Source organism: Cucumis melo, chromosome 3, assembly GCF_025177605.1.
Source record: "Cucumis melo cultivar AY chromosome 3, USDA_Cmelo_AY_1.0, whole genome shotgun sequence".
NCBI classification, from domain to species: Eukaryota; Viridiplantae; Streptophyta; class Magnoliopsida; order Cucurbitales; family Cucurbitaceae; genus Cucumis; species Cucumis melo.
In genome coordinates, this window is record NC_066859.1 from 1,428,671 (window position 1) to 1,454,562 (window position 25,892).

The window sequence follows — 25,892 nt, forward strand, 5'->3', positions numbered from 1 at the left end:
ACTTCAGAAACAACGAAAAGACATTCTAAAAGAGAGACCATTGGGACAGAGACAACAACTGCCCTTGAGCCTCTTGCCTTTGCCTCTCTCTCGTGGCTTTGCTACTACACTGTGTTTGCTCGAGGACTTGTTTTTATCAATTTCATTCTTGTAGGACATATTATTCCACTAAATACTTGTTATGGTAGGCTTTCCTCTTTAGATGCTAGGATCTTTTGATGTGCAAAACAAAGGTGAAGAAGAGGTTTTGGAAGACTAAACCATAAAGGCAGCCTTCAGATTCTGAACCCTCTCCTTTCAAGTAAGAGGTTTTGAACGCGTATAAACTGAGTGAAGAAGTCTTGGGGCAGGGGTCAGTACAAAAGGGAAGACCAAGAGTCATGATCAATTTTCTCAGAGTCTAGTGGAGGAAGTTGCTTTCGTTGTAGTCGCTGTCTCATAATAGAACTATTCTTAAAAGATAAGAATTATTTTTTATGAAGCTTGACCTAGAAAGAACTGCTAAGCAAGAAGGGTGTGCGGGGCGGGGAAGAGTCAGCAAGGGAATTCTTTCATCCTCACTTTCTAAGGTTCAAAGAATTTGAAAAGAAGCTACAGATCGAAGGAGCTCAACCTGAAAATGGGTTCCGTAGTAGCTGTTGTCTAAGACTGAGAGACAAAGGAAGTACTTGAATCAGTGTCAAATGAATAAGACCGAAGAACTACTTTTTCTATTGGAAAAGTCGATCAAGTATGAAAGGTATGAAGTGAGACTTGAGAGGATTTCCTTTCACTTTCTTTCCTGAAGTCTTGAATGAGCTCATTCTAGCTAGGTTAAAACAATAGAAAGACATAAGACGTTTCATCTTGAACACATTAAGCATATCGACTAATTCAAAATGAATAAGCATGAGAATAAGAAGAAAAGTCAATCTTATGAATCATTATCAAAGAGTTTACACTCCCAAGAAATTGAAGAGAGAATATTATCCTAAATATCTGGTAAGTCACTCCACTGAAATCTATATGATACAAGACTGGTTGTCCAATGAGATACTACGGCGACCTAGCTAATGCCATGCTCAGTCCAACACGCTCTCTTTCCTTAAATATTGGGACATTACCCAAAAAATTATATCTACCCGAGACCAAAGTTTGTGCATCATTGGAGGCTAGGGGTCAGATCCAAAGAGATGAAAAGTATCTCTTTCAGAAGTAATAGTGGCGGTTCTTGCTCTCCTTTCTCTTGTTCTTTCTTTGGTATATCATATTTATGATAGAAAGCTAAACAAACCAAGAACATGATAAGTTCCATAAATCAGACGATTATTGATGACCTAAGAGTATAATGGAAGAAAGTGAATAAAAACAAGTCCTTCGGACTGGTCATCCGGGGCATGTCCCATCTTAACTAATGTATAGTTTAACTGATGTACAGTTTTTTCTCTTTTAAAAAGTTGGAAAAGATATATTTTTCTCATTTGGATAAAAACCGCTCACGAGAGGAAGGAAGCCTACCCTGGATAGGCTTAAGTTGGGTAATTTTCAATATTACTTAGGAAAACGAGACCCAAGCATAATGACTCTAATACACCCCGTACACAAATATGAAATGCAAGGTTCAACCTTAGATTCAAAATGGTAGGGCACTAGACTGGCTCCTCATTATCTTTTTATCTTGAATTTATCTATGAGGAGTGGGTTAACTCTCATTCCCATCCAAGTTTCAATCAATCACTCGTCGTTCATAGCCTTAGCGCGTAAGACTAAAACTAGTAGCCTACAGAGCGATAGGGTCAGTAATGTTGCTACTATTTGTTTAGTTCGATCGGTTTCACGTTAAGGCACGTTTTTCCTTGAATGAGATCTAACAAAAGAGATCTAAAGAAATGCTTTACTGATCAACGAATGAGGTCACCTCTTAAACAAGAACAAGGACATTAACATACTTTGCCCTTTAGGATAGCATTTCTTCCTCATATCAGGCACCCCTCATCCTCTCTCTCCCACGAAATTAATAAGAAGAAGAGAGAAAAAGAGAAAATGAAATAGTCAACTGAAAGCGCACTCTTGATGAAGTTACCTTTCAAACACTTTCAAGTTAAGACCTCATTATTCATTTCTCATAATCGCTTTGCAAGAAAGCTACTTTCGAGATCTTTTGCTTCATGCACAACCTCGCATGTGATTTGAATTTTAAAAAATAAATGCGGATTCATGCTCGGGAGGTCGAAATTAGTCAAGATGGACAAAATGGTAAAAAGTCAAAATGTTGACTTTTGACTTGAAAAGTAAAAGTTTGACTTTGATTAGAATGGTCAAATAACCATTTTGCCCCTTGATCAAAGTTAGTGAGAAAATCCAACATTCTGTTCGATAATCGCACTAACTCTTAGTAGGCTAAGTGAAAGCTCATGGTGAGGACACCAAGCCCACTAAGAGAAATTGGAATGACGATTAATTCCACTAATTGTTAGTGGAATAATGGGTGTTGAGATTTAAGAAACTAATTACATGCAATTTTGTATGTAATTAGTCTATTTAAAGGGCATTTTTATAATTTGTAAAAGACTTTTGCTATTTTTGTATAATTTTGTTTTACAAAATTATTTTTTAAAAAAAGATTCTCTCTTCCAAAATCTCAACCAAAATTCTCACCTCCAAATTCCATCTCTCTTTATTTCCTTCATTGAACAGGTCCTACAACCTTGTTCTAAGTCTGGAGAATAGGAGTCAACATTAATGGTGGTTTTCGGTTCGAGTTCGTGAAGAAATTTTGATGAACGGGAAGTCTTTCAAAGGTATGTTTTTCGTTAACCCTAATTTAGTGTAATTAGAGTACTTATTGATCCATGTTAATTTCTATGTAGTTAGATGCATTTAGGGTAAAATATCGATTCTTTTATTCGCTACGCATGTATCTTATCCATCGTAGCTTAATATTCAATTATTTTAACTCTTTAGGTGTCATCCTATACGGTGCTTGTGAAATAGGAGTTGTTCCTTGAATTAGGTCAATAGTAAACTCCACCTCTCGATTATGGGGTAAACCTATTAATTCCTCAAGAAACACATCCAAAAATTCACGTACCATAGCAACATCCTCAGGTTTAGTCTTAAATGCTTGGAGATATATAACAAAGGCCAAGTAAGAACTACACCCTTTACTCAACAACCTCCCAGCTTTTATTGAGGATATAATACCAATAGGAAGTTGTTTCCTATCACCTCTGAAAACCACTTCTAAATCACCTGGTTTTCTAAACACAACCTCCTTCTTATGGTAATCCATGTAGGCATGATATTTAAACAGAAAGTCCATCCCATGAATAGCATCAAGCTCTTGTAACTCTAGAGGTAATAAATCACATACATATCAACCCCTTCTATAATTACTACACAATTTTTACAAACACAATCAACAGCCAACACATCCCCGCAGGAGTAGATATAAATAGATCTTCGGACAAAAATTTTGGATAGTATTTCTCCTGAAATACCTAGAGGAGTAGATATAATGATCCTTCACCAATCCTCCACTTCTTTTTGAAGCAGGAATGTAGCCAGTTCCACTTTTCTGTCTTTCGAACAACATATAACTCCAAAACATTTCTCTATCAACGACAACCATGCCTCTACTTCAGCAGGAACTACAATCCCCTTAAACGGAGTGGCACCTAAAGCTTTCATCCTCTCAATGCCATATTTCTTCTCAAGATCTGGTTGAGCTGACCCAACACTGTCAACCAACCTCTGAGCTATCATATTAAAGATACACTTTTCCATATTCTCCTAAGCTAAAGAATAGCTAGAATCTCCTATTGAAGACTCTCTAGGACTTCTAGTAGCCTTGCATGTTCAAGACTCTGCAGCTTGTCTTTGTGTGACTCGTCATGGTGGCATTGCTTCTATAATATTACCAAACAGTTATTATGCAGCTAACATATATTTCACGCAAAATGCATGATCTCATTTCTCTAACATAACAACCTATGCTCTAATACCAAATTGTCACACATTCTCCTGGACCATCTCTAAACCTAGAAGAAAATGTGAAGATATCAAGCATCACCCCATGGCAACACTTAACATCCAAACATAGCATAACTACTTAAACAAATATTTGGCAAAACAATATGAAATAACATTCAACATCATAGTTCTACCGCAACCCTGCTACAAAGTTCTATCTCAAGTAGGCCCACAACAATATATATAAATATATATAGATATATATATGCACATAAACAAGATCAAGAAATCCTTAAATAGACATAACATTCAACTACCCCTCTCTCTTAAAACTATACAAGTTACAACCTAAGAAGGTTAACTATTTACAACAATGTTGAAGTCTTGATTCTTGATGCACACCCGAGTCAAACAAGCTATACGTTTGGAATAACTTGACCACCTGAAAAGAAAGAAAACAATGTAAAAGAGTGAGCTAATAAGCCCAGTGAGTGACAGTTTTCAAAAACAACTTCGAAAATCCATTTCAAGTTCATGGTCAAACCGAGGTATATAACATTTATTAATTGCATAAAAAAGAATTCTATAAGCATGTTATCAACCCAATGGTAATTATGCAAAATATTATAAGAAAAATGATACACATTTCCTCAGAAAACATCTCGTAATCTGGTTGAGATAGAGTTTCTCATATCCTCAACTCTTGACAAGACAGAGTTTCTCATATCCTTAACTCTTGACAAGATAGAGTTTCTTATACCCTTGTCATTGATGAGATAGAGTTTCTCATGCACTCGCCATTCCCTGTCCGCTTTATGGAATACTCATCACAACAGCTACTAATATCATCGAGGGTCTCTACTAGTAAATTGTACTCAATAGCATGTATAGCTTCCAACACACCGATTTATCTCAACAGGGTTCAAGAACATTAGATAAACTCTTTAGAAACATGCTTTGCAAATATTTCATAAACATAAAATTTGAAAGCTATCAATTATTCATCAAGACAACCCAAAACATAATCTTTCCATTATGTAATAGTTTGTACTATAAAATCAATATTCATAGCAATTCATTTTGTCACTCACAGATCATGGCTTTGCTTCTAATGGTTTGTAGACTCGGCCTATTTTCTCTTGGCCTGTCAAATAAACCAAAACTGGGCATTAGTACCTTAAATAGTCTTGTCTTATAAATCAACTCAAAATGATTCTCAAAAGACAAAACTTATCAATCCAAAACTTAGATACAAAAGAACATTTCGTATTGTTTGACCAGAATTTCCTATATTCAACAATCTAACTTCAAACAATCATAACTTCCTCAATATTTGACCAAAATTAATGTACTATACATCCATCTCTTTATTTTGAAACCCTCTACAACTTATTTGAAGGAATTGAAACGAAATTCCCCATGGATTAACACAAAAAACATCCAAAACAAAGATAAACAAAATTCACGTCTTCTGCTTACTTCCAATTTGATCCTGAAATTAAACCTTCACCCAATCATTTTTAGTTCATGATTTCTTTATGACAGTTGTAGAAAATTTAATAAACGTTCCAACTATATCAAACAGAGCTCCTAACTCAAAGAGTACAATCCAGAATACTAAAAAAACCAGAGACTTCATGAATTCATTTTAAAAATCTGTGACCCAACTTCTTCTACGAAAATCAGGAACTAAACTTCAGTATTTGCTCGAACTTCCTGAGTTAAATTTCAATTAAAACTAACTTTACCTCTTAACTCCTCCTGACAAACTCAAACCAACTCAAAACGCAAAGATTGTCTATGAGCTTCAAGCTTTTGTCATGGTTGTCACTTTCTTCACACCTTTCTTCTTCTTTTTCACCCAAAAACACAACCTTCTCCTTCTTCTTCTAGCTCATATCTCCTACAGACTCATCCTTCAACTCTCTCTAAAACAAATTTGATGAAAAGAAGAATGAAAGGACTTTGGCAGTGGAGAAATTGCATTATGCTCCTTTTCTCTTTTCTCCTTATTTAATCTACCAGTTCCCTTATTCCTTTCAAATATTTTTTTTATTCTTAAATATATATATATAATTTTACTTTATTATCCTTTTCTTTCTATTTTTTCAAAAAAAAAACCAACATATTTAAAATAACTTAATTTCAACCGACTACCGTAGCAAAATAATTCAAGGAAGTTCTAGGGTTTTCATAAGCTTTATTAGGTCGTTTTGAAAGTTCAAATTTGAACACTTTTTAAGTTTGTTTGAGACTAAGTTTGTTACACTTACACGCTTGTTTGCCATTTTGGTAGGTTATAAGTTACGAAATTACGAAATTACACTTAAGCATTGTTAGGTTGTTTTTAAAGTTCGAGTCACACTTAGACATGTTTTGAACACCTTTTAGGTTGTTTCAAACTAAGTTTGTTGCACATATAGACATTGTTGCCATTTTGAATCTTGAAGGGAGTTTGTCACACTTTTTAACATTTTAGTAAGTTATGAGTTACGAACTTACACTTAAGCGTTATTAGGTTATTTGAAAGCTAAAATGTGTTTTGAATACTTGTTAGGTTTGTTTGAAACTAAGTTTATTGCACTTACACACTTGACATTTTGGGTCTTGAAGTGCTTTTTTCAACTTTTTTTTTTAATTTTTTGGCCGGTTATGAGTTACGAACTTACAGTTAAGATTTGTTAGGTCGTTTTGATAATTCAAGTGATAGATAGAACCGTTTTGAACCTGTTTTGGGTTTCTTTCACACTAAGTTTGTTGCACTTACACACATGGCTGCCATTTTGGCCATTGTTTTCTAAACGAGTGTTGTGGGTGCTAACACTTTCCTCATACACAAATGACTCTCAAACTCAATTCTAGTTTTTGTCTACCATGCTTTTTATGATTTATTTGAAATTGTTTACTTTATTCCGATGTCCAATCACACCGTAAAAAAGATTGGTGGTAACTCCAATTTTGTTTTAAAACTAACCATTTTGAGGACGTCGGCTGCTCCACGTCGTCTTGGGTACATGGTGGAAATACATATGGTAGTCCATATAAATTATATACTACATTATGTTACTATATTCTTTCTTTGATATGTTACTATATTCTTTCTTTGATATCAACTTCGTCGTATTATACAATCAAACTATTACATTATCAATTTTTTCCTACCAATTTTTTAATAATAATTGAATATGTTAGAGAAAGATTTCTCATTTGGCTTTAAATCGATGAATCTCAACTTCCACTTTTGCCAAACCTCATATATATAATTGAGATTTAAGTTCATACAAGTGTTATTTGCAAAAATGAAATTATAAAAAATAGACTAATTTAATATCAACGTTAGAAGAGTAAACTGCAAAAAAAAAAGAAAATAATAATAACGAAAAGAACCTTAAAAAATTATACCAAATTAGTTTTTGTATATTTATGTCATTGGCACATGAGGTTGTTTTTGTGAAGGATTCATCAAATTAGTCTTAATTTTATATTTTATTGAGATAAAATCCATTAAATTTATAAATAATAACTTGGAAAATTTTCATAAATATAACAAATGGGTAAAATATTTATGGTTCGCGTAACAAAATGAAAAAATCCATAAAGTTGGCCACTTTTTAAAAATATTTCAGGTTTGCCCTTCCCTTTTATCGTCTTACTTCTCCTCTTCCTCTGCGATTCTTTTTTTCCTTCCATTATCTTTTTTCTCTTCCTCTTTTTTTTTTTTCCAAATTATTATTTGGTTCAAGATCATGAATCAAATATAAAAGATCTATTTTTTTTATTTTTTTCAAACTTTTATTTGGTTGTTCAAGATTGTATAATAAATATAAAAGATCTTGGAAAAAAATTCGTTTAGAATTGGGTAACCACCCAAATCTAAACGATCGGGTACAAAAATAGCCAAGTCTAAACGATCGTACCAAATAATCTTTAAAAAATCGTTAAACGTATTAAAAAAATAAACGATTGTGTAACAAAATCTAAACACTTGTGTACAAAAGAAGCTTGAAAAAAATCGTTTAGTCAAATCTAAACAATCATGTAGTCAAATCTAATCGATCGTGTATCAAAGAATCTTGATAAAAAAATTTGTTTAGATTTGGCTACCAAAATCTAAATGATCGTCTAACCAAATTAAACAATTGTGTATAGAGAATCTTGAAAAAAAAAGCGTTTAGACTTGGTTTCCAAAATCTAAATGATCAAAATTATTTTTGGTATTTTTCATTATGGGCCTGTGAGTTTTTTTCGTTTTTGGAATTGTTCCATACAGTATAAATGTTTTGTCACTTTGTTATATTTTTTAAAAGACGCCTAATAACTAATTGTATAAAACATAAAACATTTATCAAGAAAATTTGGAATAATTGTTAAATTTAGGGAACTTTTCATAAATGTAACAAAATACCAAACTATTTACGGCACGTGTAAGAAAAACAATGAAGTTAGCCATTTTTTAAATATTCTAGATTTTCCCTTGCATCTTTCTTGTCCTCCTCGTTGCAATTTCTTTCATCGTCTTCCTCATTTTTTTTCGCTACGATTTCTTTCCATGTCTTCCTCCTTTTTTTTTCGCTTCTTTTTCTTTTCTTTTTTTACGTCGTTTAAATTTGAGTAACCAAAACTAAACGACCGTGTACAAAAAATAGCAAGACCTAAAAGATCCTGTATAAAGAATTTTCTTTTTCTCTTCTTTTTTTAATTACGTTATTTGAATTTGAGCAACCAAATCAAACCACCATATACAAAAAATAGCAAAATCTAAAAGATCGTGTATAAAGAATCTTCTTTTTCTCTTCTTTTTTAATTACGTTATTTAAATTTGAGCAACCAAATTAAACCACTGTATACAAAAAATAGCAAAATCTAAAAGATCGTGTATAAAGAATCTTATTTTTCTCTCTTTTTTTTAAAATTACGTCATTTAAATTTGAGCAACTGGACCACAGTGTACAAAAAATAGAAAAATCTAAAAGATCATGTATAAAGAATCTTGAAAAAAATCATTTAGATTAGAGTAGCCAGATGTAAACAATCGTGTAAAAAAATAAATCATCATGTAGACAAATCTAAACGATCGTGTACCAAAAGAATTAAAAAAATCGTTTAGGCAAATATAAACGATCGTGTACCAAATTTGAAAAAAATCGTTTAGATTTGGATCCAAATTTAAACGTAACCAAATTAAACGATCGTGTAACAAAATTAAACGATAGAATTGAAAAAATAAATTGTAGCCAAATCTAAACGATTATGTACCAAACAATAGCCAAATCTAAACAATTGTGTACGAAATATATTACACGCACGTTGTTGACGGCGTGGTTGACGGAGCATTTTTGGTATTTTCCATGATGGACTTATAGGCTTTTTTCATTGTCGAAATTGTTCTATACAGTGTAAATATTTTATCACTTTATTATTTTTTTTTAAAAGACCCTTTAAATTTATAGCTTACGTAAAAAGAGTTTGTAAATTCATTAAATTCATTATTTGTTAAGTTTTTTAGATAATTATTAGGCGTCCTTCAAAAATATAAAAAAGCGGTAAAATATTTACACTCTATAGAACAATTCCAAAAAGGGAAAAAGCCCAGAGGCCCACTGTGTAAAATACCAAAAATGCCCTGTCAACCACGCCGTCAATAACGCGCGCGTAATATATTTGTGATTTATACGCAGTCGTTTAGATATGGTTTAATATATACACAATCGTTTAGATATGGTTCAATATATGTGATCGTTTAGATATGACTATAATTTTATACGCGATTGTTTAGATATGGCTACAAGGCGATCGTTTAGATATGGTTCAATATATACACGATCGTTTAGATATTGCTATAATTTATACCGATCGTTTAAATATGGCTACAACGCGATCGTTTATATATGGCTACAATTTATACGCGATCGTTTAGATATGACTACAATTTATCTTTTCAATTCCATCGTTTAATTTTGTTACACGATCGTTTAGATTTGAATACCCAAATCTAAATGATTTTTTTTTTTAAATTTGGTACACGATTTTTTTAATTCTTTTGCTACACGATCGTTTAGATTTCTTTACACGATCTTTTACTTTTTTAACATGATCGTTTACTTTTTTTTACACGATCGTTTACATTTGGCTACTCTAATTCAAATGAATTTTTTTTCAAGTTTTTTTTTCAAGATTTTTTATACACATGATCGTTTACTTTTTTTAAACGATCGTTTACATTTGGCTACTCCAATCTAAATGATTTTTTTTTAGGATTCTTTATACATAATCTTTAATTTTTTTAACACAATCATTTACTTCTTTTTTTACACGACCGTTTACATTTGACTACTCCAATCTAAATGATTTTTTTTCAAGATTCCTTATACACGATCTTTTAGATTTTGCTTTTTTTGTTTACACAGTCTTATACACATTAGATTTTGTTATTTTTTTTGTACTCAGTCTTATACAAAGTCGTTTAGATTTGGTTACCCAAATGCAAATGCGTAAAAAAAGAAAAGAAAAAAGACGATGGCAAGAAATCGAAGCGAAAAAAAAAGAAAAAGAAGAAAAACAATGGAAAGATTAAACGATGTAAATAAAGAATTGAAAAATAAGAAAGATGATGGAAAAAAATCGCAGAAAGAAAAAGAGGAAAGAAGAAAGACGAAATCGCAGGGGAAGAACGAAGAAGACGAAATAGAGGAGGAAGGCAAATCGTGCGGGAAAAAAAAAGTTGGAAGGGCAAATCTGAAATATTTAAAAAATGGTTAACTTTATGAGTTTTGTTACACGAGCCATAAATAGTTTGTGTTTTGTTACATTTACAATAGTTTCCCTAATTATTATGTGCAATTAATGCAGTATTTTATTTAAATGATTATATAACATAAATATTGATTAAATTGATATTATTATTAAATTAAAAACCTTAAATAATATATTGATTAAATCCTTTCTTATTTTGATTAATTAATGATTTGTTTTAAAAGAGAAATTCTTATAGTTTTAATTTTTTTTTCTATATTTGAAAATATCCCTTTCTAAAATACCATATCATGCCACTTGAGTAAATAAAGAAGAGTAACAATTATATTCATCTTCCTCACAAAATAAAAAATAAATAAATAAAATACAAGAAAATAGTTAATGTATTGTTCGTAAGCCTAAATACTTATTAAACTCTAAGGCATTCAATCTCATATCATAATAGATGAAATTGTAACATATATTTGATAAATTTTACTACTATGTTGATAATTATTGTAATTGTATGGTATAAATTTATTACCTAAACTATATTTTAAAAAATTATTACCTAAATATTAAAAATAATTATATTAAATACTAATCATTTCAATCTATTGAGAATATAACACATATGCTTAGTTTTAACAAAAAAAAAAATCAAATTCAATTATTTTCTTTAAATTATAACCCTTATTGATCAATCCTTTTTATTTTTATTAATTATTAATATTAATTTATTCATAAAAATACCCTTCAAATTAGGTAAATAATGAAAAATAATTATTATGTTAACTAATGCAATTGTAACCTATAAATTTACTACCTGAATATTAAAAATCGCGTTATTAAATTCTAATAAAAATTCTACTAAAAATATATAAATATAACATTGTAACAAACACCTATTAGTCAAGAAGCTACGATTTATGCATGCATATTAAACTAAACTTCTTCTCTTTTTCTTTCTTACACTTTTTTTTTATTTCATTTAATTTAATTTTTTTAGATAGAGATGAAATTGTTGAGGTTTAGTTTTTCTCTTATAATACATTATTCTCATCTCTCAATCAAATCAAAAGATTAATATCATACGATAACTTTTTCTTTCTTTTCCTTTCTTTCTTTTTTTTTTTCTTCTTTTTATGAGATTGCTCCAATTCAATAATTTTTCTAGTATATTGTCAATTTGTTTACCAAAATAAAAATACAACTACATAATTTAATTTTTTTTTTCTTTTGGTAAAAAATTGTATTGATCCATAGAGAAAGCCAAATTGATTCACAAATTTTACCTATATATGAGATGGTGTAGGTGAATAGAGATACTAATGATTCATATGGTTTTAAATGATATATAATCCATGAACATGAATGAACGTGATTTTGTAAACATATACACAACCCACAATTTTAAAAAATCATCGGATATTTTAGTTCTGGTGTTCATTCTTTATTTTATATATATATATTTCTTTAACAAACCATTATTTTTCATAAAAATCAAACTCTTTTAAGGGGCATTTGACATGTAGGTTCGAAATCAAATTCTATGTGGTTCTGATGCCTAGAAATTATAAATGTCGTAGGATTTGAAAATCTGGATTTCTGATACTTATACTTGGGTGCTGGTTTTGAATTCTTGAGTTCAGCTAATCTATTTAGTTTAGTTTTTTTTTTTTGTTGAATTGTACATTTTAAATTTATCATGTATCAAAATTTTAATTGATTTTTTTTCATATTTTGCACTTCTCATTTAATTTTTTAACTCTATTGATTTTTCATGAAAATAATGTAAAAATTAACATTTTTAATATTCAATAACAATAATTTTTATTAAACTTGCATTAACATGAATGGTATAATTATTAATATTACAAACCACTTATAAAATATAATAAGTCGAACGGTGTTTATGAAAATTTTAGTTAACCAACAATAAAAGGATTTAATAGGTTTCAACATTAAAATGGTATAATTATGAATATTACCAACCATTCATAAAAAATATAATAAATCAAATGGTGTTTACGAAAGTTTCAATTAAGCAACATTAAAAGGGTTTAATAGGTTTCAAAATAAACATAACCAAAAGGATCATACAAAAGCAAAAATCATGTAGAGTTACCTTTAGCCATATTTATGGTTACGTTGTCTTTTTATGATGCACATGTAATGTATTTTAAACCACTTCTATCAAAAGAGTTTAAATAAAAATGAGTTTTTTTATATAGTCTTCTCAAGTCAATCCAATAAGTTCTAAGTCTTTAGTTAAATTGACCAACGAAGAAAATGAAAAATGTTATTAAACTATATTTTAAAAAATGTTATTGTGATTAAATCAAAGGCTTATTTAGAAAATGAATTAGACAAGAAAAATTCAAATTTTCATTTCTATTAATTTTTCAAGGTTTGCGGCGATTGTCGGAGTTGGTAGTCGAAAGTTCACCGACGGAGCTGTCAGAAAAGACACCCAATATCAGCTGACAATGGCCACCTAAGGTGGTGTTCGAAGTTAGCCGACGAATTTTGTAGATTGAGTTAGAAAAAAAAGTAATCCATGGGCTTGAATATTGTTTACTATTCAAATCCATGGGAAAAAGTGTAAAAAGCCTCGGTGAAGCAATCATTGATCAATGGTGAAGATGGTCAACGGTCGCCAATGTTTAATTAAGACAATTGGTTGGTCGACACATAGTGACAATCGATCGCCAATAGTGAAGGGTCAACGATCGCCAAAACAATTGGTTGGTCGATACATCATGACAATCTGTCACCAAGGGTCATGGCTATTGGTTATTGACCATCATGACAAGAGGGACGACATCGATAATTAACAATAACGATTGGTCGTCGTCGATCAATACGTTCATCTGACGACATATACGTCCAAAGTTATAGGTCACCAACGATCAAAATGATTGATCATTGACGATCGATAATTGACAGTCAATACAATCCGAAGGCGATAATCAAGATGATCCAACGTCATCATTAAGATAATCGATCGTCGTGACCGTCGATTGGTCATGATCAATCGTCATGACTATTGATCAATCATTATGGTTGATCGTCAAGTTGGCTAAGTTAATTGTCAACAATCATCAATGATTAATGGTGAGAAGTTGAAGTGAATTTTTTTAAAAAACATATGACATTCAATAAAAAAGAGAAAAAAAAAACATTCAAAACCCATAGGCTTAGTTTCTTAATAATAAATTAATAGTAAGAATTTTATACCAACGGTGTAACACATGAATTTGGCTTCAAATGTCAAATCCCCTAATTTCAAATTCATTGACCAAACACCCCCTCAAGGCTTGCATATACTGTAGATTACTCACCGTAACTTTAAGATCAGAAGTTAGGACAAAAGTTCACACAATTGAATACAGCCTATGGTCAAGTGAAGAGAGCAGCAGCAGTAGTACCTAAACATATTTTAGTTTGTATGGATAAATACTTAAGTACTGGCATGGGTTTAAGTGATGGAATCTAAAAGAGAGAAACAAGCTAATTTCGATTTTTGAGTTTCTGACCTATGAAAACCATTAGAAGTCTTTTTTTTTTCTTTTTTTTCACTCTACTTAGTCCACAATGTTTCCTTACATTAAATTTTAAGCCAAAAAATCGGAACCTACGCAACAAAATAGCATTGTAGATTTAGTTGTTTATCTGCTTTAACTTAAAGACCAAAAGTTTTTTTTTTTTGGATATCAAACAAGGCCTTCAAAACAATGAATTTGCACTATCTTTGTACAACTACAAACCAACATGCAACCAACCGAATTGCAAATTCAGCAGCTGAAGTTGAACAAACTGCATTCCAACCTTCATATTCTCAAAAGATGTCTTACCTTTTGAACCCAAAAGCCATCCAAGATTCCAGCAATGATGATCTCTGAGAACAAGTGGCGATCGGGATACAGAAGTTCCCACGACTTGGTGTTTGGATGGAAGTTCCAAAATCTAGGGATTTTGATCGTTTGAAGGATGTTCAGGAGAAGCAAGTAGTTGTTCGTCACCGTCAGTTTCTGCTGATACAGGATCGTTAGAAGGAGGTTCCTCTCCACTATCATTAGTCTCAGGGTAGAAATTAATGGGAAACTTTGTAACCCTGGGTTTATCAGATAGGATGTTTCTCTGAACCCTATCGATCAAAACTTTGGCTGGAGGTTCTTCTCTGAGCTGCTCATCATCATAATCATTGTTTACGTAGTAACCAACACGGATGAACTCCTGACCCATATATGAGCAGGTCAACAGAAGTACAGTTACACCAATGATATCTTCTTCAGGGATTTTGGACGGGTCTGGAGGGTCAGCCTGGGAGAGATGACAAGGTTCACTCCATAAACAAGATAGTGTATGATAAGCGAATACAGAAATTTGTCATGGAACTTTACCTGCAATACAAAACGATAGTTACCAACATTGACAGGTCCCACAAGAACACACTCCAATAGTTGATCATATGTCTCAACCTCAGCAGACCCCACGTAAATTAGTTTCCATTCCAAATCTGAAACAGAATGAGAAAACAGTAGAAGCGTTCAGTCAACAAGGTACTAATATAGCTGCAATTTTAGATCAATGCAATTGAGCGCTGGACATGTATGGAGGTTCTTCCACTGTATGATATATTTTTAATTTAATAAAAGTAGAAGTTCCATCAAGAAAAACATTCTTTATGAACTAACTACCAAGTGGTCATAATCTTTAAAAGTACTCCCTACTTTCCCTCGAATTTCCTTCTAAATAACAAAGTTAAACAACCTTTTGAATTATCAATTGGATATACCCTTCTCAGTGGTGTGATAGAAATATGCATGATAAAATATAATCTATTTTCTTCAGCACAATACAATCGAAAACGATATAGTAACATGAATAATAAAATGAGAAAAAAAATTAGGAAATTAGAGCTACTGTAAGTGTTATTTACAAGAACAATTGACTTTGAGAATATTTATCATAAAAAAAAGAACAAAGAAAAAAGGCTGAAGTCACAAGTCAGTAATGATCCCTTGCTTCTTGGAAACTGCACCAGATCCATACATTACCAAAATCATAGGGCAAAATAAAAAAGGCCAAGGCATGTGCCTTACTAAGGAGGCCTTGCTACTACGAAGTCTCTTGGAAAGTGCACCAGATCCATACATTACCAACACTATAGACAGCAAGAATATCAATAAGAGCTTTATTTGTCCCTATCCAAAGGCTTCCATTGTGTCCCAACTCCATGAGGACTGTTTGAGAAATATGAAACACAGATGAATAAGCGCACCTAAAGGTAACTGAGTAACTCCAATCTGTAGCCATTGTACCCACTTCTTCAGATAATGCGAAGTGGACCACAATAGCAAGCAGTTAAATTTTCATATCTGCACCCTAATACAAATTGTAGAATGCATGGCTGAAGTTTCAAATGAACCAAGACACCCATAGCAAATTCCAAGTCTTTAAGATGGAAATTAGTGAATTGTATCATTTGTGCTCTGCCTCTTAGCCAATTCAATTCTAACAATCCAAACAATAAGACTTACTTCTTTGGTACAAAAGGCCAGATCAAACCAAGCCAGTGATAGCATACATTGGAATTTCCTGGACGTTTAGGGTTATTTTCAGCTAACAGAGTTCTGAATTCAGCTCCAGTGTCTTAAATCCAGGTAACTGTAATCTAGTTTAGGGATGAAAGAACCAAACTCTTTATCTAGAACCCTGCACACATCTTAAACACTTGAGGCATGGTTCCATGAAGGAGCCCCAGTCTTCCAATTTCTTAAATGTACAGACATAGGGATGAATTTCATAACTTTTTTTTCTTTTTCTTTTTCTTTTTTTTTCATTGCAATTTTACCTCAGGGTACTACCAAAAAGGGTGGAAGAAAATGCTTCAGAAATGAAGGGTATTTTAAAGATAAACTAGAATTTAGTGGACAATGCTTGAAGAGCTCCTCCTTGGCTGCTTTGGAAATAACGAAACCAAAACTATAGACACAGCCATCAACCCATAGCTAGACGCATTCATTTCAAATACAAACCGCTTTAAGAAATACAGAAAACTGACGTGAGTACTTGTCTGATGGCCAACTCGAGCTAATTGAACGCGAATACAGCACTGCATCTCTAGTTACTGTTCTAATGGACGTAAAGAACTATACCTAGCCACAAGTTTTACTGGAGTAACCCGTGAGAAGATAAAGGAAAACTTTATGCTCCTGGATTAAAGAAGACGTTGGGTGTTTACCAATCCAACATTGACTGGACTTTTTTTTGGTCAGTCTGGACCTACTGTTCTAAGATGATATGGCCTAAATATACTAGTTGGCTTTGCCTAAATGCACTCCTTTCACGTAACATACAACTTTTGTTTTAACAGGTTCCTAAAAAATAAATGATTTTTTTAAAAAAAATAATAAATAATTTTTTTTTAAAAAAAAATCTGAATCTGTAAGAACATCTTCAAGACATCATTCATTGAAGCCTTTTATAAACAGAGTATCAGTTGGTCCAAGTAAAAAATGGGATTGATTCAATGACCTAAAGCCTAATCCATAAATCAGACAGAGTAATTCTGATCTGTTCCCTGCCTTCCTATTGACATATACCACCTAAGTACAAAACTACAAGTATGTTCTTTACACATATACCATCATAAATACCTCAAATAGCCTAATGAAATATAGACGTTCTGCAGGAGTATGGACTAAACAAAGGACATAGTCCCTTCTGAGAAATTCTAAAGTTGGACACAAGTAAAATGTTGAAGAACTACAATAGTGCCCTTTCAAATTTCAAGAACAAATATCAAAAGTTCAAAACTATACACCCATCCAACAACGTTTAAAGTTTCATCATAAACCTCTATCAAAATAAAATTTTAACTTGATACCCTAATGAAGCCACTGCAGCCTATTTAATGTTGTCATCATCACAAAAAAATTAATCATAATCTGTAAATGTCAAAATTCTTTGCTTAATACGCTTATAGAGTAATCTCAGCTGACAAAGATACATAAATAAACTAAGATAAATATTTTGTTCACTTCCATGACCCTGCTACAGATGCAATAAATTGAAAACTAGCAATATAATAATATCCATCAACATATATAGGGCTAACAACATCGATTACTTACCTAGATGGAGTAATAATGAATGCAGCAGGAAAACATTAGGAATCTTGATACGACAATCGTTTGGCACAATGAATAATATGTAATACAACATCAAGAACAGGGTCATACATTTTGCATATGTATCCCAGGCTCATATTCAGAAAGCATGCAGAAAAATTTGCAATATCACAGGTAAAACTTGGACCAAGATGACTATAAAATACTCACCTAAAAGTCTAAGACGAAAATAATGTCAACTGAGTTAACTAGCCATTTTGCTGAAATCACAGATCCAGTACTAGAGATAATTACATCCCCCCTCTCACTAGCCACAACCTGCTAGAATGATATAATCTGGAGCGCTCTTTCTTCTGTCCTTCCTTATCTTTATCACCTTTCTTCCACTAAAAATCTGTCTATTCTCTAACTTCTTGATTTGGTCTTAGAACTCTGTGTCTTTTTCCCTCAGGTTCTGTCGTAATTTGTCCAATAGGAAAACGACGAAGGTTGCCTCTTTGATTTCCTTATTGGAGGCGTGCACTTTAAGGGAGGGGAGAAGGGATGTTCGTACTTGGAGTCCGACTCCTAGGGAGGGGTTTTCTTGTAAATCCTTCTTCAAATTGTTATTGGACCCCTCTCCCATTGGGAAGACCATGTTTGATACCATTTGAAGGATTAAGATTCCTAAGAAAATTAGGTTTTTTTATCTAGCAAGTCTTGCTTGTGTGTAAACTTGTGACAGGCTTGTGGGACCTTTTTGCTGTATTCTTTGTCAGAAGGCAGAGAAGACCTAAATCATTTCTTTTGGAGCGGCCAGTATGTGAGGACATTGTGGAGTCTGCTCTTGTAGGAGTTCAAGTTTAGCATTGTTGGAGAGACGTTCGTGCGATAATCGAGGAGTTCCTCCTCCATCAGCCTTTCGAAGTGAAAGGCTGTTTTTGTGGCTTGTTGGGGTGTGTGCGGTTGTTATTAAGGAAGTGAGTCAGCTAGAGGAAAATTCCACACCCATGCAAGCTCAGTCCAAGTGTGCCATTCAATACAATCAACTTAGCAGAAGATATTCCAGCGCAATTATTCCAAAAGCATTATTTGGTTGAAAGTTTGTTTGGGGAATATTTTGTTCTCGTGTAATATTGTACCATGTGCATTCTATTTTCTATTTTTTTCTTATTATTATTTGCCCTAAATTAAGGTTCCTGTAAATAAATTGACCTAAGGTCTCTCCATTTTAATATAGAACATTTTAATATAGAAAACACAGAACTTTAAACCATATTTTTATTTGGGATATTTGGGGGAGAGGAATGATAGAATCCTTAGAAGGAAGGATAGGAACCCTTGTGAGGTTTGGACTTTGGTGAGATTTCATGTGCCCCTTTGGGCTTCAGTTTCAAAGCTTTTTTGTAACTATTCACTGGGAAATATTTCTCTTAGTTGTATCCCCTTCCTTTAGTGGGAGGTTTCTTGTTGGATTTTTTTTTTTTCGTATGCCCTTGTATTCTTTCATTTTTTTTCTTAATTAAAGTTGTTTCTAAAAAAAAGGAAAGAAAATCTAGAGCGCCCATGAAGATGTAACAAAGACGTAACATCCTAAACATCTTAGACAATCATAGACAATAAGTGGAAAGAAAAACTGAAAGGTATAAATACAATTCGTTACTGATCTAAAAGCCAAAGGTATAATTTCACACCCCAAACTGTTTAACTCAGATACGACCTCTTAGTATCTTACACTGTATTTTAAAACCAAAGAACATTCTTCGTTCAATCGAGTAATTCGGCTGCTGTAAGCAGAAATGCCTTAGGCCATGAAGCAATACCGAAACTTATATTCAGTTAAGCAAAATCAAAGGCAAAGACCAATAGGTCTTTGATATGAAGGCGCTCTCGCTACCACGAACTTCTTCGTAAGTTCCCCAACCGCATAACCATCAACAGAACAATCTATCATCAGCAGAATTTTTACAACCATGCATTCACAAATCGCAGTCAATGATGGAAGGAAAAACGCCGAAAGATCAACCCGTAAAAAGTGAACCCTAATAGAATGTAATTCAAACAGTACAATCATGATTGAACACATGTAAGAAGTAAAAAGCGACAAAAGATAGATGGAAGGAATACCGTATTTGAGAGCAGACAAACACTCGTAGGAGATCTCAAACTGAAGGGGAGTAGAGAAGGGAGACGGGTTATCAAGAACTGCAACGTTGGTGATATTAACAGCGCTCATTGTGTTCGAATTCAAGAGGAACAGTTGGCTCGCATGAATTAGTGGAGAAATGAAATAGCGGAAAACCCTAATGTGGAAGTGGAAGTGTTAATCGAAATGCAAAGATGACGGAATCGGAAAGAAGTTGAAGAAGAAGGAAGTCGGAAGTTCCATAGCCAGAGTTTTTGGTTTTGTTTCGAGGGGCTGAAGAAGAGAGATTTTCTTTTTTTCAAAAAAAAATAATTGAAAATAAAAAGAGAAAGAAGTTTACCGGAAATATGAGGTGGTCACCGGCGATAACCGGTTGCGGGATTTGGCGGGAGTTGTGAGGGCACGAAAATCATCGGTCTGCTGCGGTGGCGTATGGCGGGCAGAGTCGATGGCGAATTTCATTTCTCAGGCGAAGTTACGTCATTCTTCCAAATCTAACGGTTAAGAATATTGTGTATTCAACTTAACGTACGGGTGCGATTAAATTAGTTTATTAATTATTGAAATTACAATTTTGGTCATCAACCGTCTAAGTTCTTACAAGTTTTTTTTTAACGGGTTAGCTGCATAAATGACCGAATAGCATAAAATAATAGCATATATATTAGAATGATCAAATAATTGCATATATAGCGTAAAAAATAGTCAAAAACTAAAATATCCAAGTTCAACCATCAATATGGGCTTTCTTGTTGGATTTTTCAAATTTAAAACTATCACACGTAAAAAATAGTCAAAAAAATATTTTAGATTGAAGTAGTTTATACGTGTAAAAAATTAAACAATCGTATACCAAAAGAATTAAAAAAAATTATTTAGCCAAATCAAAACAATCATGTACAAAAGAATGTTGAAAAAATACACGATTGTGTAAAAAAATCTAAACAAACGGTATAGCTAAATCTAAAAGATTAAATCACACGATCGTGTAAAAAAATAAACGATCGTGTACCACAAGAATTTTAAAAAATCGTTTAGCCAAATCTAAACGATCGTGTACTAAAGAATCTTGAAAAAAAAATGATCATGTACCAAAAGAATCTTGAAAAACTTCGCTTAGCCAAATCAAAACGATCGTGTACCAAATTTTGAAAAAACAAATCGTGTCAAATCTAAACAACCAAATAACCAAATCTAAACAATCGTGTAATCTAATTAAGCGATCGTGAAACCAAATTAAACGATAGAATTGAAAAAAATAAATCGTTTAGATTTTGATAGATTCGTGTACCAAATAATAGCCAAATCTAAACGATCGTGTACTAAATATAGTTTTTTTTTAATATTATCTCTTGAGATATTTTCTTTTACCTTTAAATAACTAAGCAAAGCTCAATCTTGTTTCTTTCCACTGTATCACTTAAAGTTGCATAAAAACGTTAAGAATCAATTCTCATGTTTCAAGTTCCATATTTAAAGTCGAGAATTCAATTGACGTTTACTTCATGGTTGTGTTAGACTCTTGGGAGTGGAGCTTGTATTGAGAGGTTTTTCGATGTAATATCCAGTGTTTTTTATTGTAATTAGATGATATGCTAGTAAATCCCCTTTTGAGTTTGATAGTTTTGGATTTTTTTTTTAATTTTTAATTTTTATTTTCTAATTTTTAATTTTTATTTTCTAATTTTTAATTTTTATGCTTTGGGTGATGGTATTTTATTTTGACTTTATTCTCATTTTTAAGTTTCATGCCGTCTACTTTTTCCAAAATTTAAGTTTATTTTTAACTATACAATGGCTGTATGGTGCTATAAGTTTGTTTTGGGTATTTTTTTAACACGAGAAATTGAGTATATATTTAAGATGCACCAAGAAATACTTCGTTGTATTTGCTTTGTGCAACTAGAAGTACCTTATGATTTAAGCAAGCCTGATTGTTAATAAGATTACATTATGAGGAACTTTAAGATTTTGATATTAAGATTACATTATGTCGGTCAATTAAAGCTCTTGAAGGTTAAGAGTTCAAGAATCTCTCTAATTTTAACACACAAGCTTGATCTTATTAAGAGTTTCAAAAAGTTAAGAGTGTTTTAACAAGATTTGATTGGATTTTGTTCGAAACCTACGGTTAAATTGCTAATGTTATTGCATAAAGTATGTGGTAGATAATTGAGGAGGGAAGATTTAAGTGTTTGTTTGTGTTTGGCATTTGTGGCCCTAAACCCTTAAATGAGAAGCTAGTGTGCATTTTTCTTTATAGTTTTTAATGCAGCATCCAATTATTAAATCAAAATGAGAGTAAGTAAAATTTTGTTGTTTCCTGTTTTAGTAGAGGATGTAAGTCTTTATCTAAACTATAGGTTGGGTGGGGAATTCCCCACAATTTCTTTTTTTTTTTTTTTCTTTAGAGCTATATATTGGTTTTTATGAAGCTGTCAAGTTGGATATATATGCCACCAAAAGTAATCAACTTCTTTCTCAAAAGACTGAACTTTGGGAGAATATATGCTTTCTATTTTTATTATACATAAAATCATTATGTGCATCTCATTTTCTGCTGTAAACCATGACATTACCTGCTGTTTCAGTTTGTTATACATCATCCTTTGTATGTGCCAGTGCTTTTATGTATCTCTTTACTCTTTTTTATAATTATTATCTCTGTATCCTTTTTTGCCTTCACCTTCAGTTTTGGACTGATCCTGTAGTAGATCAACATTCAGGTATGTTCATAGGGTTTGAAGAACTTGAAGGGGATGATGATATAAGGGAGGAATTCCCATGCCCATTTTGCTCAGAATATCTTGATATAGTCTGATTGTGTTGTCACATTGATGAAGAGCATCCTATTGAGGCTAGGAATGGGGTATGAACCCTTAAAACAGTTTATTTGCAAATTTCCCTTGGTTAATTTTGTTTTAGCTTCTCATAATCATTGTCTAGCATAAACACGTACCTTACATTCTTATAAAAAGAAAATAGGACATCAAAAATAGAAACTCTAGTGGAACTTTGCACTTTTTTATGTTGGTATGTTGTGTTTAAATGATCAGTGTTTGAATTATTTTCTACAATTCAAGTAATCAAAGTATTAACTTCAATATTTTGGGTTTCATATCAAATTGATACAAGAAGCTCATATGGTTAATTCGAGTTGGATAAAGTGCGTATGGAGCTAGCTTGGGCTATTGTTAATTCGAGTTGGATGGAAAGTTTAGTTTGGGCTGCACATATATATGTTGTAATTAACTATGTAATCACCAACTTATATATGGTTCATTGATATATATATATATGCAATTTCTTTGAAGGAAAGTTTGAGTTGATTTCAATTTTTCAATTGATGTGTATTTTAATATTGTTGGACATCAAAACAGGTGAATGATAAAATATATGGATAATTTAAAATATATAATTTTTTATTTGAACAAACCTTATATACTTGATACCTATAAACTGTCAAGTATAATTTCACTTGACGTGTAAAACCTGTCAAAAATAAAACCTCCTTATTCTTGACACTAGATTAGTTAACGGATAAAAACTGTTAAGTATAATTATATATTTGACGCTTTTTCAATGTCAAGTATAATTATACTTGACACTTAGAAACTGTCAAGTAAACCTCCCTTATTTTTGACACTGGATTAGTTGACACATTGAAAAGCGTCAAGTAAATCAATACTTGACAGTTAAAAAACGTCAAGTAAACCCAGTTTTGTAGTAGTGATCTCATATCTACATGTATTGAACCAGACATAAAAGTAGTTGTATATATAACACAATGCAAAATGATTTACAAATATAAAAAAATTAGATAACACTCCAATGGGTCGTTTGAAGTACCAATTTAGAAGTTGGTGGAGTAAGTTATTATAGCCCGATTCAAGTTTGGGCAGCAAACATAATAGTGATATGTAAAACTATTAATAACTTACAATTAAGTATAGTAAAATACTATTTCATACCCTATTTGCTACAATATTTACTATATTTTTTACTCGTTCTCTCTTTTCTTCTTTGTTATGGTGTATACTATTCCTTACCAAAACAAAAAAAATATAATTTAATTACAACCTAAATACAAATAATTCTAACACATATTAAAATACAAATATTAACTATTATAACCCACCTATTATAAGAACCACTTACTAACTAACTAACTATATATATATATATATTTATATAATAAATAACTTAACTTCACAACAAAACATTTCCTAGATTCTCTATCAATAATAGACCAAATCACTAACTAATAGGATTTTATTAGGGATATGATTTATCAATATCTATAATACAAATTTTGTCTTTAACCAAATGTTGTTATTAGTCCTACAATTGTCACCCATTGCAATTATTTCTTTTTCTTAGAACCAAATCAAATTGAACCGTATTATAAATAAGGAAATCTAAATGATGTCCAATAAAAAGTCGAAATCATTGGATCGATTTTCATTTGATTTGGTTTTTTGACCGTCTGGTTGTCGATTTTGGACCTTTTATATTCTTCTACTCTTTTAATCCTATAATTTTAATTTTCGCTTTTATTTATTAATTTTAGATGAAAACTAGACTTTTTTTTTTCTTCTATTGACATTTTCTAAGTAAGATCCATACCTGGAATATATAATAATCAGTCATTTTTCTAAACAACAAATTAATTATATACATGCACCATACTAAATAAATACTAAAGAACTAGGATTATAGTTTATTTTTATGGGTATATATTTACCTTCATTTCAGTTTGATTCTGAAGACATTTTCAATCAAAATCAATTCGAACTATTCTAAATTAAATACAAATCAAAACGTCTAATTTTACCAAAAAATTGAACCAAAGCAGTTAATCGGTTTCATTTAGTTTATTTGTCAATTTTGAGTTTTTTTTTTCCTTTTTATTGCATGCACTCTTAATACCTTGAACAAATTAAACCAAATCAAAAGGCCAATGCCCAAACGATAATCTCAACCAAAGCTGAGATGTGTGATCCCATAAACATTCTACCATGAGCTAGCTTGTCACAACTCACCCTAACCCTAAATGAGAGACCTATGAACAAGAAGACAATTCAAGTTCTTCGATTGAAGTTCGATTGAAGTGCTCTTGATCCTCTAGATTTACACCATCCATAAGACAAGAAATTCGAACATCTAACATTAAAAGGAAGAATTAAAGATGGGAGGATAAAGTATAGCAGGAAGTGGCTTGAGAATGATGGATTGAAAACAAATGTAATTTGATATATTCCTATTGGGCCACATGGAAGTAAGAAATAAAAAAAAAAAAAAAAGAAAAGAAATGATAAGGACGACTAATTAAGCATTACACAGTCTCTTAAAAGAGTCAAAGAGGACAATTTTTTTTTTTTAATAAAAAAAGAAGAAGAAGAAGAAGAAGAAAAAAAGCATGGGAATAGGAAGAGGGAGACAAAACAAAAGTGCTTCCCGTCAAATCCCAACATCAAAACATGCATAAAAACATATCCCCCATAACTCCTACAACACTACTGCTTCAAGTTCCTAAAAAAGCTAAGTAGTCAAAATTAAAATAACACGCATGGCCATTGGCCGGTGACCTTGCATTTTGCTACCTTGTTTGAGATTTGAAACACTAATTTTCCATGTTTTAAAAAATCAAGACATCGAGTTCTTATTCTTTGTAAGATAGATGATGTGTAAACCCAAATGTAGATCCAAGTTGTTCTTCCGTAAAATAGCCATATTGCCTTCAAAGTAAAATACAATGCAGCTTTGATGTCATTAAATCCTCAAATCCTCAATGGCTAGTTCATCTTCAATGATAACACAATTTTATATTCTTAGATCATCTATTCATTCAAAAATTTTAAATTTGAAAAAGAAAAGTAAAAAAAAAAAAAAAAAAATTCTTTTTACACACTTGTCTAAGCCCACTTATCTGACCAACCATAATT

General features: G+C 31.8%; 1 protein-coding gene across 3 annotated transcripts; it reads right to left on the minus strand.

Annotated features, from left to right (window-relative positions):
- Positions 1–13,866: 13,866 nt before the first annotated feature.
- LOC103485462 (probable histone chaperone ASF1A) lies at positions 13,867–20,408 on the minus strand. Of its 3 annotated transcripts, XR_007819415.1 has the most exons (4): positions 19,929–20,408; positions 15,090–15,205; positions 14,541–15,009; positions 13,867–14,114 (listed from the first exon to the last, which is right to left on the minus strand). XR_007819415.1 is itself a non-coding variant. In XM_017043891.2 (3 exons), the coding sequence occupies exons 1-3, from the start codon at positions 20,035–20,037 to the stop codon at positions 14,653–14,655; spliced, it is 582 nt and encodes a 193-aa protein (XP_016899380.1). In that variant the 5' UTR covers positions 20,038–20,408; the 3' UTR covers positions 14,322–14,652. The 3 variants fall into 3 exon arrangements, 2 of the variants coding, with proteins under 2 accessions (XP_016899380.1, XP_050937970.1); XM_017043891.2 differs by lacking the exon at positions 13,867–14,114 and having other exon boundaries at positions 14,322–15,009; XM_051082013.1 differs by lacking the exons at positions 13,867–14,114; positions 19,929–20,408 and adding an exon at positions 19,537–19,576 and having other exon boundaries at positions 14,322–15,009.
- Between the last annotated feature and the right edge of the window lie 5,484 nt (positions 20,409–25,892).